Consider the following 24,857-nt stretch of genomic DNA (forward strand, 5'->3'; position numbering starts at 1 on the left):
GGTGCGGGCGCAACACCGAGGGTTGCGATCCCGTTACTGGTCAGTAAAAAAGACAAAAAGGAAAAAAAAAATAATAATAATAATATCTAGAAGTAATATGGTATGTTTGGGGAAATATGGTTAGTTTGGATAATTAGTTTGAGCTTGTTGAAGCATATATGTGTGTAGATTTGTGTGTGTGTGTGTGTGTGTGTGTGTGTGTGTGTGTACAGTCTAGAATGGATTAGGAAGAAACTAGACAGGAACTTTGGGACCAGATTTGGAAAGCTTTGCCTTGCTCAGGAATTTGGGCTTTGTCCTATCAGCCAATCCTTGTCAATATGCTTTATAACTATTATCTGCGCTGCTACTTAAAGATATGGCTCCTAGGTTTCCCCCAGGCTACCGAGACAGAATCTGGGGCTTGGGGGCCTATTCACCCCCAGTGCAACCCAAAGTTTGACTACTGCTATAAATAATAAAGTGTTAAGCACAGTCTTTTAGCTGAGTAGTGATGTAGGAAAACTTAGGGTTTAGAAAGATAATACTGACAATACTATAGAGGAAGCGTTTGAACAGCAGAGTTTACTGGAGCAAAGGAGAGCAATTGTTAGGCTAGTACAGGAGTCCAGGTAAGGCTGTGGCAGTGGAAATTAAAACCCTCTTGTGACGGTGGTGGGGCATCTGGGTTCTTTGTGTTATGGATTATGACAGTCTGTTCTCCAGTAATTTCTTACTAATGTATCAGTAGCATTTGACACAGTTGATCATTCCAATCCTTTGAAACAATTTATTCATCTGGCTCTCAGGCACCTTCTATACTGGTTCTCCATCAGCCTCTCCTCCTTCATTTCCTTTACAGGTTCCTCCTCACCTTCCAGCCTTTAATCACCAGAGTGCCCCAGATCTGAATCCTCGAACCTCTTCTCCTCACCATCTACAGCCACTACTAGGTTATCTCACCCACCCAGTAGAATGACTTTAAATATTAAACTCTGAAATTGTGTCTTCTCCCCACATCTTTTTTTCTCAATTTCACATCACAGACTACTGGACATCTCTACTAGGATGCCTTATAGGCATTTCAAGTTAACATGTCCAAAACAGAACTGATTTCACCCTACACTCCCCTCAAAAACATCCTCTTCCTCCAAGTAAGTGGCACTCCCATTCTGCAGGTGTTCAGGCCAGAGACCTCAGAGCTGATTGTGACTCCTCACAGTCCACATTGAATCCATCAATAAATCTTCTCTTTGCAGCTTTATCCAGAATCTGACCATTTCTTCCCAGCTCTGCTAATACAGTCCCAGAACAGCCCATTACCATTGCTTGGCTTGATGACTGCAGTGACTTCCAGCCTAATCCTTGCCCTACTTCATTCAACACTTGCCTTTCTAAAGGCTGAGTCAGACTGACCCTCTGGAACCACACTGTCCAGTGTGGTAATCATTAGACACGTGAGCACTTGAAATGTGGCTAGTGGGCTGAAGACACAGTTTTGGAACTTAGTATTCTTAATGTTTTCTGGGGTACATTTACCTTTATTTACTTAATATTCCTTTCCTCCATTGTTGGATATTGTATTAGTCTCTTTTCTGTTGCTTATAACAGAATAACTGAAACTGGGTAATTTATAAAGAAATGAAATTTATTTCTTACAGTTTTGGAGGCTGGGAAGTCCAAGGTCCAGGAGGCACATCTGGTGAGGGCCTTTTTCTAGGTGGGGGCTCTCAGCAGAGACCTGAGGTGATACAAAGTATCACATGGTGAGGGCTGAGCAAGAGCATGTTTCCACAAGCTTTCATTATCTCCTTTTAAAGCCCCCAGTCTACTCCCTGATAACCCATTAAACCATGAATAATCTGTTCATGAGGGTACAGTCCTAATGATGTAGTCACATCCCAAAGACCCCACCTTTCAAATACGATAGTATTAATTTCACACCCTCTTAACACTGTTACAATGGGGATCAAGCTTCAGTGAGTTTTGGGGGTACATTCAAACCATGGTAGATACTGTTTCTAATTTTTCACAGTTATAAATAATACTGCAGAGAAATACTTATACATAAATCTTTGCCCATATTATTTCTAATTTTAGTTGCCCCAAATGAAATTTCTGGGTCAAAGCACATGAACATTTTAAAAGGCTTTGATAAATATCAAATTTTACATCCAGTTTAACCCGGTCAGTGAGCGTGGTGCTGACAACTCCAAGTCAAGGGTTAAGATTACCCTTACCGGTCATCTTTAAAAAAAAGAAGTATTACACAAGCCATATAATGTAATTAAAAATTTTAATAGCCACATTTAAACAGGTAAAAATAAACAGATAAAATTAATTTTAGTATATATATTCCGTAACACAGTATATCAAAAATATCATTTTCACATGTAATCATTGCTTAAATTATTGAAATTTCAACTTTTTAAAACAGTTTGAATCTGGTATATATTTTACACTTAAAGCACGTCTCATTTTAGACTAGCCACATTTCAAGTGGTCATTTGTACAGAATTATTATATTAGTTTCCTAGGGCTGCCACAGCAAACTACTGTGTGGCTTAAAACAACAATTTTATTTTCTCAGAGTTTTCAATTTATTTTCTCAGAGTTCTGGAGGCTGCAAGTCTGAAATCAAGGTGGCATCAGGGTTGGTTCCTAATGGACACTCTAAGGGAGAATCTACTCTATGCCTTTCTCCTGGCCTGCCTGTAGTGATTGTTGGCAGTCCTTGGTGTCCCTCAGTTTGTAAACACATCGTTCCAGTCTCTCCCTCTGTATTCACACAGTGTTCTTCCCTGCGTGTCTCTTTCTTTACATGGCTTTTTCTTCTCTGTTTCTGTGTCCAAATTTCCCTCTTTTTATGGGGACACCAGTTAGTGGATTGATTAGTGCCCATCCTAATATAATCCATACTGGATTACCAGTATGACCTCTTCTTAAACTTGATTACATCTTCAAAGACCCTATTTCCGAATTAGGTCACATTCTGAGGTTCCGGGTAGACATGAATTATTGGAGAACACTTTTTAACCAAGTATAGTTGCTAAATCAAATGAATTTTAAGATACACACTGAAGGCAATATATCTGATTTCATAGATTGTTGAGGTATAGTGAGATATAAGACTCTGGTTTGGAATATTGGTTTGCATAGCACAGGATGTATCTATACTCCCCCTCTCCAAACTCTTTTTATAATGAGATTAGAATTATGATATCAAAGACAATAAGTTAAGTCACATTGGTGACCATTTGGATGAATTCAAAGGAGAGGTGAAGAAGAGTTATTGTTTGGGGGAAATTGTGGAGGGTGTGTTCCTCATGCTGGCCATAGAACTGGTGCAGAGGCAAAATGCAGAGTAGAGGTGTGCTCATATCTGCTAAGAGTCCAACAGTTAAAACAGAAATTCAAACAAGTTTTTTAATTGGTTGGTAATATTCAATATCTCTTAGAGAATAGGAAGCAGCTGGGAGAACTGTTATTTTAAGCCAGAATACTTGCCAAAATGATGAAATTGATGGGTTAAGTGAAGGTGACTGAAATCTTGGAAGAAAATGAGTTGGTGAGCCCAGTATGGGAAACCTGAATTTGGCCAGGTGTTTCTAGACTAGGTCTCAAAGAAAAGATAGGTATATATTCTTGAGAATGTGGCAGAAATGGTGGCTCAGAAGTATTAGGAAACTGAGGGTTTTAACTCTGACCATGATGCTAAGGAAAGATGAAATAGGAAGACCCAGTGGGGACACTTCCTGATAAATTGTTTATCCAGGGGCATTTTCAGAAATTGGAAAGTAAGGGTAAAAGCAAGGGTGAATATATGCAAGACGTTCATTGGGGGATTAGAACACAAAATGAGCTGAGGCTTCCAAAAAAGTAGGTAGATTAAAAGAAATTTTAGATCTTGGTTCGGTGACTGGAAAAGGAATCATTGCTTTGAAGTAATTGCTTTGAACTATTCCCACTGATTACAAAGTGGAAGTAAAATTTTTATTGCTTTTTTCTTTTCTGTTAAGAAAGGTGTTCAAACCAAAAGTGCTAAGGCAAGATAAATTCTACAGCAAAGAAATGATTTGTGAAAAGAACTGCAGAGCCCTGTCCGTGATCTTTGAGGAATGCTGGAAGTCTTCTAGGGGAGTTTAATGACAACCCCTCTTTCTTCCCCAAATTCTGAATTTTTAAGGCAAAAGAGGAAGGCATATTGGGGTCAGAATATTCCCTTTACCACCAATAAAGTGAATGCTCCTGGAGAATGTGAGCTTCCTAATACTGAATTCCAAACTTAACCCTGAGCAACTGGAATGGGGCTCCTTACAGTCTTGCTGCCAGCAAGCAGAAAGAGGCCTGGAGTGCTGTGATAAACATGGATGTCCCTCTGCATGGAGCCTCAGATCGGAAATGGGAAAGAAGCACTCCTCCCATACAAGGAAGCAAGGAGAAGGGGGACATTTTCTCAACAGTTTCTGAAAGGAGAAATAAGGAAAGTGGCTTAAAGACTGGTGAACTTAATGCCAATTCCAGGCAAGAATCTAGACAGACTGCCAAAAGATGGGTTTTGATTACTTGTGATAGTAATCAATAATCATAGTTTGCTAAGTTTTAACTTAACTCATTTCGTCCATTGGTAAAAATATTGGATTATAAGAATGATATAGTTGTTGTATCTCTATGGGCCATTTGACAGGGTATCTCTTTGTTTCGGACAAGATGGAAAAATATTGGCTAAATGCTAAAACAGTTGTGTGGATTAGTAAATGACTGACTATTCCCAGGCTGATTAGTTTCATGCTGGAAAGAAGGTTTTAGTAAAATACTACTAGATTGTCCTCAGCTCTGTCAAGTTCAGTGTTCTTGTCATTGAGCAGGTGGGGGAATACAAAATGGGAATTAGTGGAATAAGAGGACCAAAAAGAACTCTTAAAAAGTTAAAATATGGAAGAGGTTCATTCATGTAATAGGTCTTTATCAGGCATCTACTATGTGCCATGCACATTAAGATAAATAGAAGGTTCTAAGTGCAAATCCAAAAATAAATTAATAAGATTTTAAAACCCAGCTGCATGGATTAAATATTAAATATGACTTGGGGGAACAAATATATCTTAAAATATTGTAGATTCTGATCAATTTTAAGCTTAGTGGGTGAATCGGGAGTTATAAAGTCATCGCTAGAGAAAATTAGGTCTGAGGCATTGTTAATAAAAGCATGGCTTTTAACAAAATGGTTGAGGATGACTAGGTCTACACAGTGTTAGACTTCCATAGAAAATGGCTTTCTGTTCTGGGCTGTCTGCATTGAGAAATGGATTGAGATACAAGTGAAAGTGATCACATTTAGCCTGCAGATGAGATGCAAGGGAACTGTAATTATTTTCTCAACGTTTGAAGAACCAGCCTGTGGAATAATATGAACATTTACGGAGTGCATTTCTTAGCACTTGCCATGGATTAACTCATAAAATCCTCAAACAACCCACTGAAGTGAGTATTATTATTCCTGTTTTGGAGATAAGTAAGGGTCAGAAATGTTAAGTAAATAACTTGCTGTGAGTTACACTGCTTAGAAGTAGTAGAGTTGGGACACAAGTCCAGGCAGTCTGTGTTTAGAGCTAAACCCTTGACCAGCATGTTGCTTGCCACTCATGGAAGCACTCTTCCATGAGTGCTTTAAGTTTGTTTTCCATGGCCCCACCTGATCCAGTGGGTTCAGGTGATGAGAATGCAGGGAGACTCAATTGAACTCATTTACAGTGTCTTAGACGAGCAGTCCAAAGATGGGATTGAACCTTTTATCTGTCATCAGAGCTTCCCACACAGTCTTGCCTAGCTCACTCTTGAAAACCAGGATAAGGAACAAGCTGAGCCAGTTGACCGTCCAAGCACTTTTATACTAGCCCTCTGTAACTCTAAATGTTTGATATCAGAAGTAATGAATTGAAACTTCTCTTCTCTTATTTACAAGTTAATGTGTTTTTCCTACTTTTACAACAAAAGTACTTCCTTATAAGCATTTATTTATTAGCTTTGTGCAATTTGGTATGTTTTGTTTTATGGCATATCTCCAGTATAATTTCTCAGTTAAACATAAGCCATATTGTCATCAAAATTTTTTCTTGAACTTGTTTTCCTGATTGTAAAATTTATAATTTTTGTTGTAGAAAATTGGAAAGTCTAAGAAGATAATTAAAAAGCGCTTATAATTTAACTGCTCAGAGATAATCATTGTTAACACTTTGGTGCATTTCCCCCGGTCTTTTAATATTTTTCAAGCAAAAATTTGGCAGTGGTTGCTTTAAATTCATCAAGATTCTTTTCACAGAAAAAAATGTTTTATCTTGATAAATTCTGAGAATTTCTTTCTTTTCTTTTTTTCTTTCTTTTTTTTTGGGGGGGGGGCTAGGTTTCTGCCTCAATGCTCAAGCAGTTTCCCAACAGTGGCCTGAGTCCAGGTCTTTTCAATGTGGGGCCCCAGTTATCTCCTCAACAAATTGCCATGTTGAGCCAGCTTCCACAGATTCCCCAGTTTCAATTGGTAAGTAGCAGATTTTCTTCCTATAGCTAAAAAGGTCATTTGCTTTTTTTTCTTTAGCTTTGATTTGCTTCATGCATCTTTGCCACTTTTTATAGTTGAAGGGTACTAGTTCACACTTTTATGCAAACAACTGAGTGTGCTTAAGAGTTGACATATCAGCTCAGCTGGAGGTAAATGTAATCAATAGACCAGAAACTTGGTGGTACTTCCCTCATTGATACTTTTGATTCAGGGACCTGTACTTCACTGCACAAAGACTTTCAGTGTTCTCAGTAAGTCAGCTTTAGGAAACTTTGGTTCTCTCTTTTTCATTCTTGTTTTGTAGGCATGTCAGCTTCTCTTGCAGCAGCAGCAACAGCAGCAGTTGTTACAGAACCAGAGAAAGATTTCTCAAGCTGTGCGACAGCAGCAAGAGCAGCAGGTAGGTGGGATCAGAAGGGTTCTCTAGTGCACTGTACGAGGGATATGTCTCAGTTTAACCTCTTTGATAGCAAAAAGGAATCATACACAGTCTTTCCCTGTGAAGTGTTCGAAGTGTTCAGGACATTGGCTTATTACTTGTCCGTATTCTCTTGGGCCTCCTCCTCCTCCTCGCTTGGACCCCCCACCTGCAGCTGGCTCGAATGGTGAGCGCGCTCCAGCAGCAGCAGCAGCAGCAGCAACAGCAGCAGCAGAGGCAGCCAAGCATGAAGCATTCACCATCTCATCCTGTTGGGCCCAAGCCACATCTGGACAACATGGTACCCAACACACTGAATGTGGGGCTCCCAGACCTTCAAACCAAAGGGCCAATATCTGGATATGGTTCTGGTAAGTTGTTAGTAATGATAACTACCTTTTTAAAGATCTGCCTGTCTAAGTCTGTGGCAGGGGTTGGACCTGCACTACCCTCCATTTTTAGAGCAGCCACACAAGGGATATAAGTATTCTCATGCCTGTTTTACAGGTGGTATATCTGGGGGTTCATGAGTTTTGATGGTTTTCCAGAGCTCACCATACAGTTAGTAAATAGCAGAGACAGGCCTCCAACTTCTGGCTCCACAGCAGTTTATGAATGGCAAACTGCTCTCCTACCACCAGGAATGTTTAAAAGCCGGTTTAAATATTTGTACATGATGTGAGTGCTACACATGGCTGAGGTTATGATCTATAAAAATATGTACGAGTTGAAGTATTTAGCTCTACTGATGAAATTACCTTCTTGAAAAAATGAGGAACTAAGATTATAAAGCAGATTGATAAAAATTCATCTGATTTAAATAGAATTAGCACAAGTAAGGTTATACCTTTGACATTCATCAAGAATTTTTTGGCAGGCAAATCGTAGCTCTTTCAGAACTGGGGAACATGCTGTAAGCAGAATCCAATCAGTGAAGCAACAGTGATTTAAAAATAAAAATTAAAAAGACACCACACACGAAAGCAGTTTTGTCTCAGACTGACAACATTTAGAATTTATTTTGGTAAAGAAGGTACTATTCTATGTAAACTCAAAAAGTAGAGTTGGGGAACACCTGAAATCCCTGCTCCTATGTGACAAAGTAATCTTGGACAAATGGCCTTGCTATCTGTGCTCCAATCCCATGACCTTCGTACTGGGGCAACCATGTGTATGGATGAGCAAAGACTAAGGTGTCCTTGATCCTGGGTGTTTAAGGGAATTGATTTCCAGATCCTCACCTTCCACCTACTGTTCTCTTTCTTAAAATTGATTTGTCTGACAATTGAATTAAGTTTGAAATAACTTTTCTTCCACTTGACATAAAAGAAAGGTAAGCTCTCCGCCCATCTTACATCTTGTTATGGCATGCTCATCTGGGCTGTAGAACTCCAGGGTGCCAAGCACAGGGGAGCCTCCCTTAATGACTCTTAAAAGGGGTCCTTATCACTGGGTTTCCAGCCTTCACCTTCTTAGCCATGTTTTCTGTTAAGAATGGAGCTCGATGGAAGAACCTGGGTATTTTGGCATGTGTTGAGTTGTTCTGAATTTAGACACAGTATGTGATAATAAAGCAGGACAACTTGCTTCATCTACCCCCTTTTGTCAAAGAGTGGATGCTTCCCTAGGTAGAGTCCAGTCAGTGCAAAAGGAAGAGTATCTGAAAAGCAGAAGCAGCTTTTTCACATCTTTAAATGCACACACTTCTTTTCAGCTCTTCTCCACACTCATCCCTGGGGCATGTCATTAGGTGGAAAGAAAACCACCTTCCAACAGCTTGAGCAGTATAAGTTAGTGACAAAGATCCTTTTAAATATGCATTTCAGGAGGATGCATTAGGTAAAGCCCAAGAAAAAACTTTTATGTCATTTCCTTTAGGCTGGGCAAAAACTTAAAATTGATGTATTTATTCCAGTGGCAGTCCTTGTAACATCTTTAATATTTTATATTAAATTTATATTTTAATATTCTTATTAAAAAGTTAAATTATATGTCGACTGTGAGTCTTATTTTTTAGCAGCATATATATTTCCCATTTATTAAATACATAGGAAATTATCATTATGATGTCTTATTAGATGGTTATTTGCGATTGTTCTGCTTGATTCCTAATTATTTCTAACAGCTGAAGGATCAGAGTTCCGTGTACACGTATATGCACATTTATTGAAGAAACTTCATGTTTTTGTTCATACTCCCCTTTCATAAATAACTTGTAATTTGAACTATTTATTATATTCTAAAGTAATGAGAAAAACATATTGACTTATTAACTAGTCTTTACATTTGATAACTTATTAAATAATAATTTTATTAGGTCTTTATCCTTTTAATTGTGACATGACAGTTTATAATCCGCCTTATAAGACACTTTTGGCATTTATTTCAGTTTAGTTTTCCTTAATTCACATTACCACATTTTTTTGAATTGAAAAATATATTTTAGGAATGAAAGTAAGCTTGATTTGGCTGCCTGTTTTGAATAAACTAAATCTGAAGCTATAAGATTTTATTTTTTTTTCCTTTTTGTCTTTTTTCGTGTCCGGCAACGGATCGCAACCCTCAGTGGGCTATAAGATTTTTTTTTTTTTCCTTTTTGTCTTTTTTCGTGTCCGGCAACGGATCGCAACCCTCAGTGTCGCGCCCGCACCGGGCCGGGACCGGCAACGGGATCGCAACCCTCAGTGCTGCACCCGTACCTCGCTCAGCCAGTGAGCGGGAACTGGTCTGCATGTGGGATCCGAACCCTCGGCGGGAGCAGTGCTGCACCCGTACCTCGCTCAGCCAGTGAGTGGGAACTGGTCTGCATGTGGGATCCGAACCCTCGGCGGGAGTGCCGCCGCGCTCCCAAGTGGCGCACTGCAGCAGTGCGCCACCGGGCCGGCCCTGAGGCTATAAGATTTTGATGAAAATATATCTAAAGCATATACAAGAGGTTAAAAATTTCCCCCAAAATTAAATGTCAAATATGTAATAAAATGAATAATATTTCAGTTTTTCTAATGCTGAGTTTATCAAACTAAGAAAAGATATCTCTAGGTGAAAGAGTAGCAAGTAGCCACTTGCTGGACTGAATAAGTTTTTTAATGTCTCAGTAAAGCCTCTTTTGTTACATTTTCTCAAAATTAAAACTTTGAATGACAAATGACTGTGCAACTAATTCTTACTGATTCTTTTGTAAAATAGATGGTTTCTAATACTTTTTTTTCTGAAAAGTGGAAAATATACCTAATTGAATTGTCAATTGATAATGACTTATCTAAAAATTGTTTTACTACCCGTGTTATTGGGTAAAGGGGAAGAACATATCTAAAAAGGAATTCAGAGAATTAAGTGATGTTATAACGACTCCTGTTTCCAGTTACTTATTTATATGAGTAGGATTTCTAGTGCTTTTTGCCTACAAAAATTGTAAAAAAAAAATAGGAACAGAGTGGAGTGAACTGTGTCTCATTTTAGTTATGAATCTTAGTTATCCATGGATATCTAATTCAGAAAATGCATTTCCAATAAAATATTACTTATGTTTAAAATTTGTAATATTTACAAATGTCTGAGTGGTAGTATACCCAGTGAAAAGTAGAGCTGTGAATATTGGGGATTCTAAAAATGACAGAAGAGTAACTTTTATCTATACTGGGATTATGATTGTGTTGATATCAGGTGTACAGTTGGACATGGATTAGAACTGGTGTGTTAAGATGGGCAATTATGGGTGATTTGTTTTCTTTATAATTTATCCTTTGTTGTAATTATTACAAAAGCAGTGGTTTTTAAAAAAATCTACAGCAAAAGGAGTAGCAGAAAATAGAGAACTGTGTAGACAAAGGAAGTGAAGTTGTGATCAGTGTAAGGACAAGTTAATTTGAGAGGGTTTCCTCGAGATTATAAGAACTGAGCCAAATAGTAGTGATGAATAGAGGATGAATTAGGATGTGTGGAGGCAGGAGAGAGTAATTCTGGCAAGGCCAGATAAGGTAGGAAAAGGGTTGTACTTGCAAGAATGATAAGACAGGTGTACAAGGGGTGTACTGGTGAAATGAGTCCCAGGGAAGGCAAGGGGCATGTCTTATCTCTCCTGTACCTCAGCTCCTAACACAGAGCCTGGCACAAGTTAGGCTGTCCATAAATATTCATTGAACTGAACTAAATGGCTAGTTTGATTTGAGTTAAAGCTCTGTCTTTGTGAGCTGGAGAATTACAGGAAATCCACTTGCTGGACTGAATAAGTTTGGTTTTGATGAAGTGACAAGTACAGTGAAGTCAGTATTTTCCTGGGTTTAGAGGTATGACAGCTCACAGTGCCCCGGGATTTCTTCTCTGAAGATTCACTGGGCACATTCCATATCCTAGTGTCACACCGTTTACAGTGTGACACTGAAAAAAATTATACTTGTACTGCCAAAATATATTCCTTGTACTGCCAGCAAAAACAAAAACAGAAAGAAAACGTGATGTAGTTTTGCATGGATGTTTCCTCTTATAGGCTTGGGTTTATAGATTGACCCTTTCAAGGCAATTTCATCTCCTATTCTCCCCCTTCCTCCTTCAATTTTTTTCCTTACCGAACCTGGTAATGTAGTTATGTGCTACCATATTGTGGTGGCACTTGATCCCCAAGTTTCTAATGAGAAAGACGCCTACTTCATCTAAGGTTCAGGTGGAGCTGCTTAAATTCTTCCCTCTTGTAAAATTTATAACTCTTAATTTTCTGCATTTCATGTGTCACACAAAAAAAATCTTAAGCAGCTGAAATTAAATAACTTTAATTCACTATGAGTTTTTAGAAAATTTATGTATAAGGAATGGTTTCTTATCTTTTGACTAATCCTTGCATCTTTTCAATCTTTGCCAGAATCTTAGGTTATTTTCAAAGTTCTTTTTAGATGATTGGAACTGAGCTTTCACATTGGCCTGGTTTTCTTTCTCAAAGGCAGAAGAGTGGTTTGCCCAGGGAGCAGCCTGCTTAGACCATTAAAGCTGATGTCTGAGAAAGCCCTTGTTCCTTTCATCCTCCCTGTCCTCCAATCTCATTTTGTTTCTGCTACGTAGAGCAAAAGAAAAAAAAATCTTAAACTCCTTTTTTTAAGAAAATCATTTAAAGGACTGGCTGGTTAGCTCCGTTGGTTAGAGCACCACCTTATAACACCAAGGTTGAGGGTTTAGATCCCTGTACTGGCCAGCCGCCAAAAAAAGAAAAGTTTGGCCCGCCAGTTAGCTCAGTTGGTTAGAACATAGTGCAGCCACCAAATACGTAAATAAACATAAATATAAATTAAACAGTTATTAAGTTTGAAACATTCCCATTTCATTCCAAGGATTTCTGCTCCCCAACTCTACCCCTACCCTCCAAGCAATCCCTTGAACTAGTAAGTCCAGTTACAGACAGTGTGAAGGAACAGCGTTCTTTATATAAATAACAACATTTTAAACATAGGTCAAGAAGGTGTTAGAGTTCCACTTGACTTATTATATACTTATAAAACTATCCAAGACAACTAGGATAAAAGCACAGGGGAGAAAAAGACATGACCTGGGCCCCCAGTGGGATTTGGATAAATGGAACCTGAAGACCAATAAGGCACCACCAGGATGGTAGGAAGGCAAAATGGGAGCAGTGTGGAGTCTGGCCTGGCCAAGGTTACACACCTTGGGTACGAGTAGATTGGCTTTCAGATCCTGCAGGCCATCTTAGCTTTGATGTGATGGGAACCTTACTCTCCTCCCTGGGATGCCTGCACTTGTGCTGTTTTATACTTACTGTGGCTCATTCTCATTTTTCTGTGATTATTCATTATTCTTCCCCTCCCTCTTTTTATTTGTTTGTTTTAGTCTTTCACTTTTTTGAGAGTCAGTTTGAAGAAGTGTTAGATACATTCTGACCCAAATAGATGGTGGACCCTGTGAGATTCCATCAACAAGCCTCTCATGTGTGACTTTCATCTCTCCAGCTCTGTGTTATGGCAAAACATTACCCACCAAGACTCTTGCTAAGAGCCTGACACCTGAGGTTTACCTGGGGCTTATGGCAAATGAACTCAGAACCGCTCACTAACTCCTCGTTGTGTAAAAACTACTTTCAAATTGCTCTCTTGGATTCTACTCTGACCTCCATTGACCTCATTCTCACACTGCCAGTTCTCTTTGTAAAATACAAACCTAGTTATCTCTCACTTACTTGCTTAAAATTTTCTTTATCTCCCATCTTGGAGAGAAAAAGGTCCCAGCTCTTTGGCCTGATTATATAAAGACCCTGCACAGCATGACTCTTCATTTCCCCCCATCCCCTGCCACTCTACCACACTTCATTCCATAGGTAGCTAGACATTGGGGTCACATTGAACCACTCACCATTTCCTAAACACACTTGATTGTCATGAGTCAGAGCTTTGTGCTTGATTTCCCTGGCTTGCCCGAATACATGCTCTAGGCCCCAGATCACATGTTCCTTCTGCAAAGCCTTTTCTCCCCCAGATGTTCTGATCAACCCTGGCGCTACTGTTGGACAATTTTGGTTGGATGTGTAGTCTTCGCCATTTCAGTTGCAGAATGGCTGGCCTCAGCATGCTGCCTGAAATAAATGTCTGCTACATGAAAAAGTGAGCGCATGAGTGCACTGAGATGGACCTAATCAGATGGCAGCTGTACATATTTTTATACCTTAACAAAGAATTGTCTCTTTTTATAGCAAGCAAGAGCCAAGATCAGAGATTTGAATTGAAATATCTGTTCCTCAGTGGAGAGACTTTCTGAATTAGTCTTTGAGTAACAAATGAAAGCATTCATGGGTTCTGCCTCGGAACTCTTGGTTATTGATACTAGAAATTTGTAGAAAGACATAAAATGTGGTTCTCCATTTCAGGTTTCAGCTCTGGTGGCATGGACTATGGCATGGTTGGTGGGAAAGAGGCTGGAACTGAGTCTCGCTTTAAACAGTGGACCTCCATGATGGAGGGACTGCCCTCTGTGGCCACACAGGAAGCCAATATGCACAAAAATGGTAAGAGCAAGCAAAGCATTATGAGTTGGAGCCATTCTGACCCTCAGGCCGTGATGAAACATCCTATAAGATTATTTTGAAGCACAGATCTTTAGCTTTTTCTTGATGAGTCTATTTTTTCCCCCAAATTTTATGATCACCTTTAAGAGGAAGTTTGAGGTTGTGTGTATTTCAAATTATAAGGAATTTTGGGCCGAGCCCGTGGCTCACTTGGGAGAGTGTGGCGCTGGGAGCGCAGTAGCGCTCCCGCCACGGGTTCAGATCCTATATAGGGATGGCCGGGTGCGCTCACTGGCTGAGCGTGGTGCGGCTGGTCTCAAAAAAAAAGACAAAAAAAAAAAATTATAAGGAATTTAAAGTGCTAGTTCTAAGTAAGGAGAGCAGAATTTCCCACCTGCCATGGGATTGAGTGAACTTGGGCATCTATTAGGGTGAAACCCTAGTAAACTGACTGAGAGAACAGAACCAGGTTATTAAGGTTTGTTTTTTTTGTTTTTTTGGGTTTTTTTTCCTTTTTGTCTTTTTTACTGACCGGTAACGGGATCGCAACCCTCGGTGTTGTGCCCGTACCGGGGACCGGCAACGGGATCGCAACCCTCGGTGTTGCACCCACACCGCGCTCAGCCAGTGAGTGGGAACCGGTCTCCACATGGGATCCGAACCCTCGGTGGGAGCGCCACTGCGCTCCCAAGCGGTGCACTCTCCAGTGCGCCACCGGGCCGGCCCAAGGTTTGTTTTTTTATGGGGTGGGAGGTCACAACAAATATATGTCTTGTTGATTATTTGAACCATATTAAGTTCATCAGCTTTAAAAAAAATTCTTGTCCTTTAATCTCCAAAAGATGACTTAATAGATCAAAATACATGAGATTTGAACTTTTCACAAAGCTTTCTTGTTCTTTGTGAATTATCGTGTATGTAAGATAGCATTTGAAGTCCTTGTAAGCTTTGGTTATGAATGTGAGCCAGCCCTTCCTCTCCATAATTCTCTGTAAGGGCTTCTCTGTTTCCGTGTAAAACAGATAAAAGGTCTCTCAGAACAACCGTTCTTTAGCCTTTGTTTCAATGTTTGTTTCGTTTGACAGTGATTCACTTGGACTCCACTGTATCCCTAAGAACCAAGTATAAATAGGTGTCTGGCTGTTCCTGCTGTAACTCTCTGTCAGGCCTCAGCTCCAGTCAAGTCATTCAGTCTGAAGCCTTTCAGGTTTCCTTTATGAACCACTCTTTAATAAGCCCATCAGGGAAGCTTGTGAGGTAGCCATATGGAGCTCTCTGCCTGCTAACCCTAAGCATTATCATTTGATTTTGTGACATGAAATCAAGAATGATTTATTGAAATTATAAAATCTGTATATGGACTGAATTATCCAAGCCCAGGGTCATCTGTAGCTTTAGGTACTCTCACTGCTTCCTTAAGCTGATGACTCACTGGATCCCCTTGTCCCCAAAGAGATAAGTGCCTCATAGTAAATATGAAATGGTATGTGAGAGTATATTTCAAAGGTAAAATATCTACTTCCCTTTTTAGAGCTTATAGTGTTTTCCCCATTTTCTTAGCAATCTCCAACGTAATTGAGCTTTTCATTTTTCACTGCTTCACTGTAATGTGCTCCTAAGCCAAATTTCTGTCAGTGGCTCAAGAAAAGCAAATGTCCTCATAGCCAAGCTTGGAAACAGTTTTGGTAATACTCCTGTTAGGCCAAACCAAACAGAATATTTTAATCAATATTTACACAAATATTTTATTACATTACCTTGGAAGTAATTTTATCTCCTCATAAGTAGCATCCCAAGAACGGATCAAGTGACACAATACAGTATGTAAGAGAAATAAGTAGTATGGTATCTCACAGATGCCTAAAATTTTACTTTAAGTGCGTTTTTGCTAGTTTAAGGGAATTTTAAGTTTCTAATTTTTTTCCTGCCCTGTAGCATATAAAATGCATGAAGGGGGCACCAAAAAAACCACTGAAACACTCCCAGGAAAGCAGATACAAAGGATTTGCTGTTTCTTGTGTGTGAGGCCATGGATCTCAGAGCTGCAAAGTTCGTAGCTGGTCTTGTGCTGGCAAAGACTAGGCAAGAATTCTGTCTCACTGCCTTGGAATTTAAAGCAATTGCACATGCTTTTCTTTCTAGTGGACTCTCTTTTTACACTGCTGCTTCCAGCTAATCTAGGGCTGATCAGCACTTAAGAACTTGGCTGGGTAGCAGCAGTAAAAATGTAGTTTAAAAACCCTCTCATGTGCTGCAAACTGTTCAATATTTTTCCCATTTCTCACTCTTGAGTCATTAGCATAGAAACTGTGGGGTTAATGTTATGACTTGCAGTTTGTGAACATTTTGTTAATTTCATAAGACCGTGGAATTTTAAATCTGAAAGGAACATCCAAGACTGAGAACAGTCCTGTGTGCCTACTTAAGAAACAGAGAGGCTCAGAGAAATGAAATGAATTGTTCACGGTCATACTGCTTATTTATTAATTATATGCTGAGTCTCAAAATCACCCACTTATTTCAGTGATTTTTTTACTCCATAAGCTTGAGAATATTGTATTTGTTTGAGTTCCTCTGATAAAAGATAGACAAGTTCTGTTCATAGAAGTTATTTCTGGATAAATTAATTTCCTCTCTCTTTTCTCAGGCGCTATAGTGGCCCCTGGTAAGACCCGAGGAGGGTCACCATACAACCAGTTTGATATCATCCCTGGTGACACACTGGGTAGCCATACGGGTCCTGCTGGTGATAGCTGGTTACCTGCCAAATCTCCACCAACAAATAAAATTGGAAGTAAATCCAGCAATGCCAGTTGGCCTCCAGGTATTGTCCAGGAAATGCTTTTTCTGGGATAGCATTTGTTTTTTAATTGTTAATTCCAGGTTCTGAACACATCGCTTTTGTGACCCTCTTTACTAAAGCACTTGCTTTCATTTTTTCATTCACTAATTACTGTCTGATGAAAGCCAAATATGTGCTATGGGAAGACAGAAAATTGTCATTAATGGGGAATCTGGGGATAAAGGAAGGTGATGTTATAGCTGGGACTTAGCATTCATCTGTGCATAGGATACCTTGGAACATGGGTTCTTTAGAAGTGTGTTGAATTGGGCTGGCCCGGTGGCGCACTGCTACAGTGCGCTGCTTGGGAGTGCAGTGGCGCTCCCGCCGAGGGTTTGGATCCCACATATAGACCGGCCGCTCACTGGCTGAGCGAGATGCGGGCGCAACACCGAGGGTTGCGATCCCGTTGCCGGTCCCGCTCCAGTACGGGCGCGACACTGAGGGTTGCGATCCGCTGCCGGTCACAAAAAAAGACAAAAAGGAAAAAAAAAAAAAAGAAGTGTGTTGAATTGATTCATTTATTCATTAGGTAAATATTATCATTTAGGTTCCAGGTATGCAGTAGTGAGTGCAATGAGACTGTTCATTTTTTCTCTGTCTCTCTCTGTTTGGACATAGTAATATATTTTTATTGTAGAAAATTTAGTAAAGCAAAAATAAAAATCAGTAATTCCATAAATATGGTACAGTATATGTCCTTCTAGACCTCTTTCTGTACATGTATACTGTGCCGTGTTTTCTTTTGTGGGTCTTGGCCAGTATCCAATGAAGAAAATGGAAAAGGTCACTGATCTCCAGCCCAGATTTTCTCCCTGTTCTTGGCCTAGATGGCTGAACAGTTCACCTTACTCCTGTTTTCCTTGCCTTCAGGCCTGAATTCCCCTGAGAACAGGCAGATCAGGAACCAAAGCCAGACCTTGATGAATTAACTATAGCATCAAGTTCACTACCACAGACAGACAATATGTGATAACACAAAGATGCTATTGGCAAGAGTACATGTTCAGACTGATTTTTTTTTTTTTTTTTTTTTTTTTTTTTTACTGTCATGATGAAAATCTGAGACAGTAGATTGAGTATTTAGATTTTTCACAGACCCATTTCTTGAACAACCTCCTACCTCTAATGTTTGTTCTCCTGTCTTAGAATTCCAACCAGGAGTGCCATGGAAAGGTATCCAAAACATTGACCCTGAATCTGACCCCTATGTCACCCCAGGAAGTGTGCTGGGGGGTACAGCCACATCTCCCATTGTAGATACTGACCACCAACTGCTGCGGGATAACACCACAGGTAAATGAGTGAAGCATCACTTGTGTGTCTTTAATACCCAATATTTTCATAGCTGTCAGTCTGTGGCTTCATTTGTACTTGCTGGTACCTAATAGTTTAATCAGAAAATATAAGAATATTGCTTCTCACATTTATTTTTTGTTCTCCCTTCTATTGAGGTATAAATAAAATATTCTCAAGGTTTCACTAGTTATCCTGACATTTATCTTCAGTATTTTTTTCTTGTTCTTTTTTTGTTACCCAAGGGTCTAATTCTTCCCTCAACACCTCGCTGCCTTCACCTGGTGCCTGGCCCTACAGTGCCTCTGACAACTCCTTTACCAACGTTCATAGCACTTCAGGTACAACTGTAACCTGTTTGTTTCCCTTAGATTAGCACTTTTCCATCAGGTTCCCTTTTATAAAGGGAATTTTTTTTAATGTTATTTATTATAAGCATATTATTATTACAAATCATGGTTTATCTTTATGCCCTTTACCCAACCTATCCCCTCCAGCACCCACCCACCTCACCCTCGTCTCTAGTAATCTTGAAAGTTCAAGGAATTGTTTAGGTCCATTTCTTCCACCCTCTATTCCTTTCCCTCCCTTTTCTTCCCTATCTTCCTTCCACCTACCCACGCACCCAGTTATAACTGAGAATGTGGTATTTCTCTTTCCTTATCTGGCTTATTTCACTTAACAATTTTCTCTAGACTCATCCATCCATGTTGCTGCACATGGCAAAATTTCATTCTTTTTTATGGCTGAGTAGTATTCCATTGTGTATATATACCACATTTTTCTTACATAAGGGAAATTTATTTGTTAACGACTGCTTTAACAGAAGTTGGATAGCACAGGTCAGCATAGATGGAAGCACAACTTTTATATTTGCCATGTCCTTGAGGGAGCTTCTGGTCTCACACAGGGAGATGAGACAGAGCTTTGGGACAAGGCCGATGGTGACAGAATCACAGGGAGCTGGGGGCGTTCAAAGGGCAGGTCATGTCCTGATGACAGAAACACTTCTCTTTTAACCAGCTTGCCAATAAATCAAGAGTCATAGGAAGAACCTAAGTCCTGGTTATTCCTAAGGCAGCCATTTATAGCTTGCTTTTCTCCAAAAATCCTTCCACTTATAGACGAAGGCTAAGGGTACACGGCCAAAGTTAAAAAGAGGACTCAATTAAGAGGACCTTAATTTTACCAAGAATGTTTGTTGAGTTCGTTGTGTTTTTGAAAGACATTAGAGAATGGAAAAGTTAATGGATATAATAAAGACTTTGAAGTCAGTCACTCAGCACTGTGCCTTACAGATTGGTAGACAAATCATTAGTAATCGGCACCTTGGTTTTGCAAAAGTTGGACCTTGAGCCATTAAAGTCATTAAGACTTCTGTGCTTTGTCCAGGCAAAAATAGATAAAGTAAATCCTTAGCTACCGTCTAAGACACTGTAGGTTAATGGGCTACAGACTTTCTTCTTTTTCTTTCCACCTCTGTGTCATATCAGCACTGCAACAACCTACTACTTATGGAATGCTCCTGCAGGCCAAGCATCATGCTAAACTGCAGTGTGAATTCTTATTTTACCTTCACCAAAGGCTAAGAGTAGGTCCTGTTATCCCCATTTTGTGGATAAAGAACTGAAATTCAAAGAGCTGGTGTAATTTGCCTCAGGTCCGAGCCAGTGTGTAAAGGAGGCACCTCAATATTCCATGCTGCCTTTACATGTGAAAACTTATTTTCACCCAAATCTTACTCCTGTCAGTGCCTATATCTCAGGTTGAGCTGTGTATCTTTTTCTTAAAATTGGACATTCACCTGAAAGATAGCCCAAGAATCACCTCAGACTTGTCTAAAACCAACCCTATATTTGTTTTTTGGCAGCTGGCCGGTAAGGGGATCGGAACCCTTGATGATGGTGTTATCAGCACCGTGCTCTCCTGAGCTAACCAGCCAGCCCCTCCTGTTAGCATTTTCTTAATCAACCCATAGTCTACCTTTGTGGCCTCCTTTACCTTTCCGCCTCTGTGAAATGTTATTCAACCAAAATTGGAGGAGGGCAAATTCAGTCTAGGGTGAGTTTATATTGAACCTTGGTTTACATTTTCCGGTTTCTCTCAGCCCATCTGTTTATGTAAATCCTTCAAGACCTGCCTTTGCAAAGCCCTTTGCTAGCAGCCCAGCATTCCCTTTCTCCTCTGTGTATTGACATACATGATGTTGCTGGGCTTACCAATTCTGCTGTACATCTGCTCTGTCTTCCCATCTGAACTTGAGGTTCTTGATAATAATTATTTATATTGCCCATAGCACTAATTTATTGCTGTAAGCATAATAAGCCTTTAGTATTTGTTGATTGTTCATTAAAAATCTGCTTGAATGTTGATATTTAATATGCTGGATCAAAGCACAGGAAAAGTATAATTTTCCAATGTAGTTTCCATTCAGTCAGTGAGTACTTATAGAGTACTTTAGTTCTGCTAGGATTCACATTCTAACTGTGTATACATCTGATGGCTTTAGGAATAACTTTCTCCTTGAATTTGTCTTCCCCTTTAAGTTGTTTTTAGCTAAGAAAGCAGTAGAGAATTCATTACTAAATCTTTAGTTCATATGATAATTTTGTCAATTCAAAGTCACTGAAATTTTATATTCAGTAAGCTCAAAGAACAATTTTACTTTGTATTGCTACTTTTAAAATGTTCACATACTATTAATTTTTAGAATATAAATGTGTATTGTTAATGTGTGTGTAGACAGAATTTATGTATATTTGCCAACAAAAATGACCCACCTAACCTTATTCCTTCCTTAACTTTTTCTTTTTATAGCAAAGTTCCCTGATTACAAATCAACATGGTCCCCAGATCCCATAGGACACAACCCCACTCATCTCTCCAACAAGATGTGGAAAAACCATATTTCCTCCAGGAACACTACACCGCTGCCCCGCCCACCTCCTGGTCTGACCAACCCCAAGCCGTCATCTCCCTGGAGCAGCACAGCACCCCGATCAGTCAGGGGGTGGGGGACACAGGACTCACGGCTTGCCTCAGGTGAGGAACGTCTTCCTAGAGGAGCACCATTGCTTGTCCGTAGGGGCTTATGTTAACGCAGATGGTGAAGACATGAAGAGGTCTTCACAAGAGAGGAAGTCATGGTTGTCTGGTAGAGCAAAAAGTATCTCCAGTGGAAAATTCTAGTCAGAATAAGGAAAAGGGACCCAAGGACTCCCAAGGGAAAGATGGAGTAAAAGTCATGAATAGTAGGGTGAGAACACTGGGAAGAAAATATTGTCTTGCAAATAAGGCATAAGCAAGTGTAGGCGTCAAGGACTAGTAGAAAAGAAGTAAGAGACAGTTTATAAAAAGAGAGAAGAAATGTGGGCTACATGAAAATGTTTCTGCCTCCTGGCTTTCTTGAATTTTTTGATTGTTCTTCCTAATCCTTTTTCTGGTTGCTTATAGCCTCTACCTGGAGTGATGGTGGCTCAGTTCGTCCTAGTTACTGGCTGGTTCTTCACAATCTCACTCCACAGGTAACAGTGATTTCTTGTGATTTTCCAGATAGGACTCGATTGTATTAAGAGAGAAGGAAACTCAGATGTGGGAGGTTGGCAGTGGTCACTGCAAAGAGGTCCTGCCTGCAGGAGATGGGTCTCCCCTCCCCACACAAGGTTCATAGCCTGCTTCTGAAGGGGCGCTGCTGGCCCCATGGCTCTACACCTGCCTTCAAGGTGGTGGTAACACATGTACTTTATAAAACAGTGAGAGTGGGGCAGCGTTATCTGGTGATTTCTGAGTAGCTTCGATAATTTGCTGTATAGACATCAGATGTGTAGACATAGTTAGAATGTGAATCCTAGCAGAACTAAAGTATAGAGGCCAGCCAGTTAGCTCAGTTGGTTTGAGTGCAGCCTGGTACCACTAAGGTCACAGATTCAGATCCCCATAGTGACCAGCAACCAAAAAAAAAGATGCTTATATGTTTTTTGGAATCTGGAACCAAGTGGGAAAGGGATGGTTTACACACACACACATTACCTGTTTTTGTGTTAGTTGTCCAACAAGACCTATGGTTTAGTATTGACCATTTTTATGCTTCATAACTAATTAACCATCTGTCTCTGCAGTAGAATCTGTCAATTTCATAGCTTATAAATGCCACATGACTGCTTTTAATTTTCCGTCTGTTATCCTCTTCAAATGTAGATGGTGTTTCTAATTTGCTATCATCAGAATATGCCCTCTGGGTTGTTTTCCCAGTGGTGGGGTTTCATTTGCATCACGCCACCCTCCCTTGCACCTCGGTTGCTCAGTAACTGACATATTTACAACAACATTATGTTGAGCACTCAAAAGTGATTACCCTTTTGTACCCATCAAAACTGAGCCCATGACCTTCATCTGGACTTGAAAGCACAACCTTTACAATACCTTGTTATAAGGAGTCTGTTACACTTCACTCTTTTTGACACATAGAATGCGTTATCTAGCATTTAATTCATACATGGATCCATGCACTTTACTAAGCCATCGTTTTCTAGGGTGTTCTCTTGACATACTAGGGTACTTCAAAAAGTTCATAGAAAAATAGAATGAAAAGATAATACAAATCTTTCCATAAACTTTTTGAAGACCCCTCATATTATTAGGTCTCTGGCCTAATATGTTTGAAATATACACATGGTTAAACAAAACTAAGCAGGTTTCTTCATTATGGGACTTTTTAATATGCTAACATGTATTATGATTCTCTGTGGGGAAATACATCTTCTAAATTTATTTGCCCAGTGAACCCATTTGAGTGGAGTAAATCACAGGACTCATATTTCAAGGTAGATGTTGAGAAAGGCAGTTAACATGAGGAAACGTCTGGGTCAGCTCTCTCTTTTTTTGGTGGCTGGCTCGTATGGGGATTTGAACCCTTGATCTTGATGTTACAACACCATGCTCTAACCAACTGAGCTAACCAGCCAGCCCTAGGTCAGCTCTTAATCTCCGTATCAAATCAACTCAGCTGAAAGTCCCTGGTTATTTATTTAGTAGACAGTTTGCTGAAGTGTGAAGAGTTTTAAATGGGCATCCTCCAAACTATATGTGCCTCATATCTTCTGAGAGTCATCATACAATGTGGTGGTTCTAATATGGTTAGGATATGAGAAGCAATAAGGGATATAGTTTTGAAAGGAGCCTGGGCAAGCTAACCAGCTGTTCACTTATTCTATCTTGTGAAAAATAGTGAGTATATGTGTACATGTATATAAATAAATGAATATGGGGGTGGCTATGTTTGTATTAGAAGAACTGATTAATGTAAAACATAGTTTAAGAGATTAATAAGAGCAAATCTTAATACCTGGATAAGTTTATTTTTCATCACCTTCCTGAAAAGTCACTTGTGACATATACTGACATGCTTATGTAGCTGGTTGTCAACAACCAACTTTTTATTTGTAGAATTGGCACAGTAGGTGTCAGCCTAGTGCATTGAACATCTTAAAATTTGCCTTTCCCACCCCACCTCCAATTTTCACAAATGTTGTTACTCCTTAGATTGATGGGTCGACCTTGAGAACGATCTGCATGCAGCATGGCCCACTGCTGACATTCCATCTGAATCTAACCCAGGGCACTGCCCTGATTCGATACAGCACCAAACAGGAGGCAGCCAAGGCCCAAACGGCACTGCACATGTGAGTATTCCATCCTACACCTACCTAGACAAACATGCATGAAGATGCACACATGAGTTTCTGACATCTGCCTAATTAAACAAAGACGCACAAGAACATGCACAAAATCGACACCATCTCGCATGCATTTGCAAGTCTTGTGTACTGAGATGGCAGGTCTTTTCTAGCTAACTAAGCTTACATTGTCCTGTTTATATCATAGGTCAATAATCAGAATTCCACATGTAAATAATTTGTGAATTAGTAAATAAATTTTCTGTACCATAAAACAAAGCCAATATTTATGAAAGTGTGAAACATGTAGGCATTATCATTTTTCATTATAGAATCTAGTCTCTATAGATGATGATGAAATATTGCAGTCTTGGTGGGTAGCAGGGTTTTTGCTTGAAGTAAGTGGGACTGGCTCAGACTTTGACCATCCTCCTCCCTGCCATTGTCACACTGGTGGACAGAAAAGAGCTGATGTCCTTTGGCTGCAGATGCCATGAAAGAAAGCTACACACAGAGCAAGCGAGTGATAGTGAGGCCCAGGCAGTGTGTCTAGCCCCTGAGATAGAGCAGCACTTTCAAGATGTCTGAAGCTGGGTCACCTCGATGCTTTGGATGTGATCTTTTACCTCAGGTGGGAAAAAGAGATGACATTTTTTTTTCTTTTCTTTTTTTTTTTTAAGACTTTTTTTTTTTATAACAGTTTAAGGTTCACAGCAAAATTGAGAGGCTGGAGGGGCCGGCCCGGTGGCGCACTGGATAAGTGCGCCGCTTGGGAAGCGCGGCGGCGCTCCCGCCCGAGGGTTCGGATCCCACATACAGACCGGTTCCCGCTCACTGGCTGAGCGAGGCACGGGAGCAACACCGAGGGTTGCGATCCCGTTGCCGGTCCCCGGTCCAGTACGGGCGTGACACTGAGGGTTGCGATCCGTTGCCGGTCACGAAAAAAGACAAAAAGGAAAAAAAAAAAAATTGAGAGGCTGGAGGGGCCGGCCCGGTGGCGCACTGGATAAGTGCGCCGCTTGGGAAGCGCGGCGGCGCTCCCGCCCGAGGGTTCGGATCCCACATACAGACCGGTTCCCGCTCACTGGCTG

At 40.1% G+C, this 24,857-nt stretch overlaps 1 protein-coding gene across 2 annotated transcripts in view; it reads left to right on the top strand.

The window, feature by feature from the left end:
- The window catches only part of TNRC6B (trinucleotide repeat containing 6B), a 146,249-nt gene that overhangs the window by 112,345 nt on the left and 9,047 nt on the right, over positions 1-24,857 (top strand). The window contains exons 12-21 of one of the 2 annotated variants that reach the window (XM_008566672.1): positions 6,383-6,514; positions 6,840-6,935; positions 7,129-7,324; positions 13,816-13,953; positions 16,601-16,777; positions 17,945-18,091; positions 18,337-18,432; positions 20,909-21,133; positions 21,545-21,615; positions 23,633-23,776. In XM_008566672.1, the coding sequence (XP_008564894.1) occupies positions 6,383-6,514; positions 6,840-6,935; positions 7,129-7,324; positions 13,816-13,953; positions 16,601-16,777; positions 17,945-18,091; positions 18,337-18,432; positions 20,909-21,133; positions 21,545-21,615; positions 23,633-23,776 (1,422 nt within the window). Of the gene's footprint in view, positions 1-6,382; positions 6,515-6,839; positions 6,936-7,128; positions 7,325-13,815; positions 13,954-16,600; positions 16,778-17,944; positions 18,092-18,336; positions 18,433-20,908; positions 21,134-21,544; positions 21,616-23,632; positions 23,777-24,857 lie in introns of those variants that run through there. The other variant, XM_008566671.1, reaches the window with a different exon arrangement.

This window comes from Galeopterus variegatus, unplaced genomic scaffold (assembly GCF_000696425.1).
Source record: "Galeopterus variegatus unplaced genomic scaffold, G_variegatus-3.0.2 Scaffold262, whole genome shotgun sequence".
Lineage (NCBI taxonomy): Eukaryota > Metazoa > Chordata > Mammalia > Dermoptera > Cynocephalidae > Galeopterus > Galeopterus variegatus.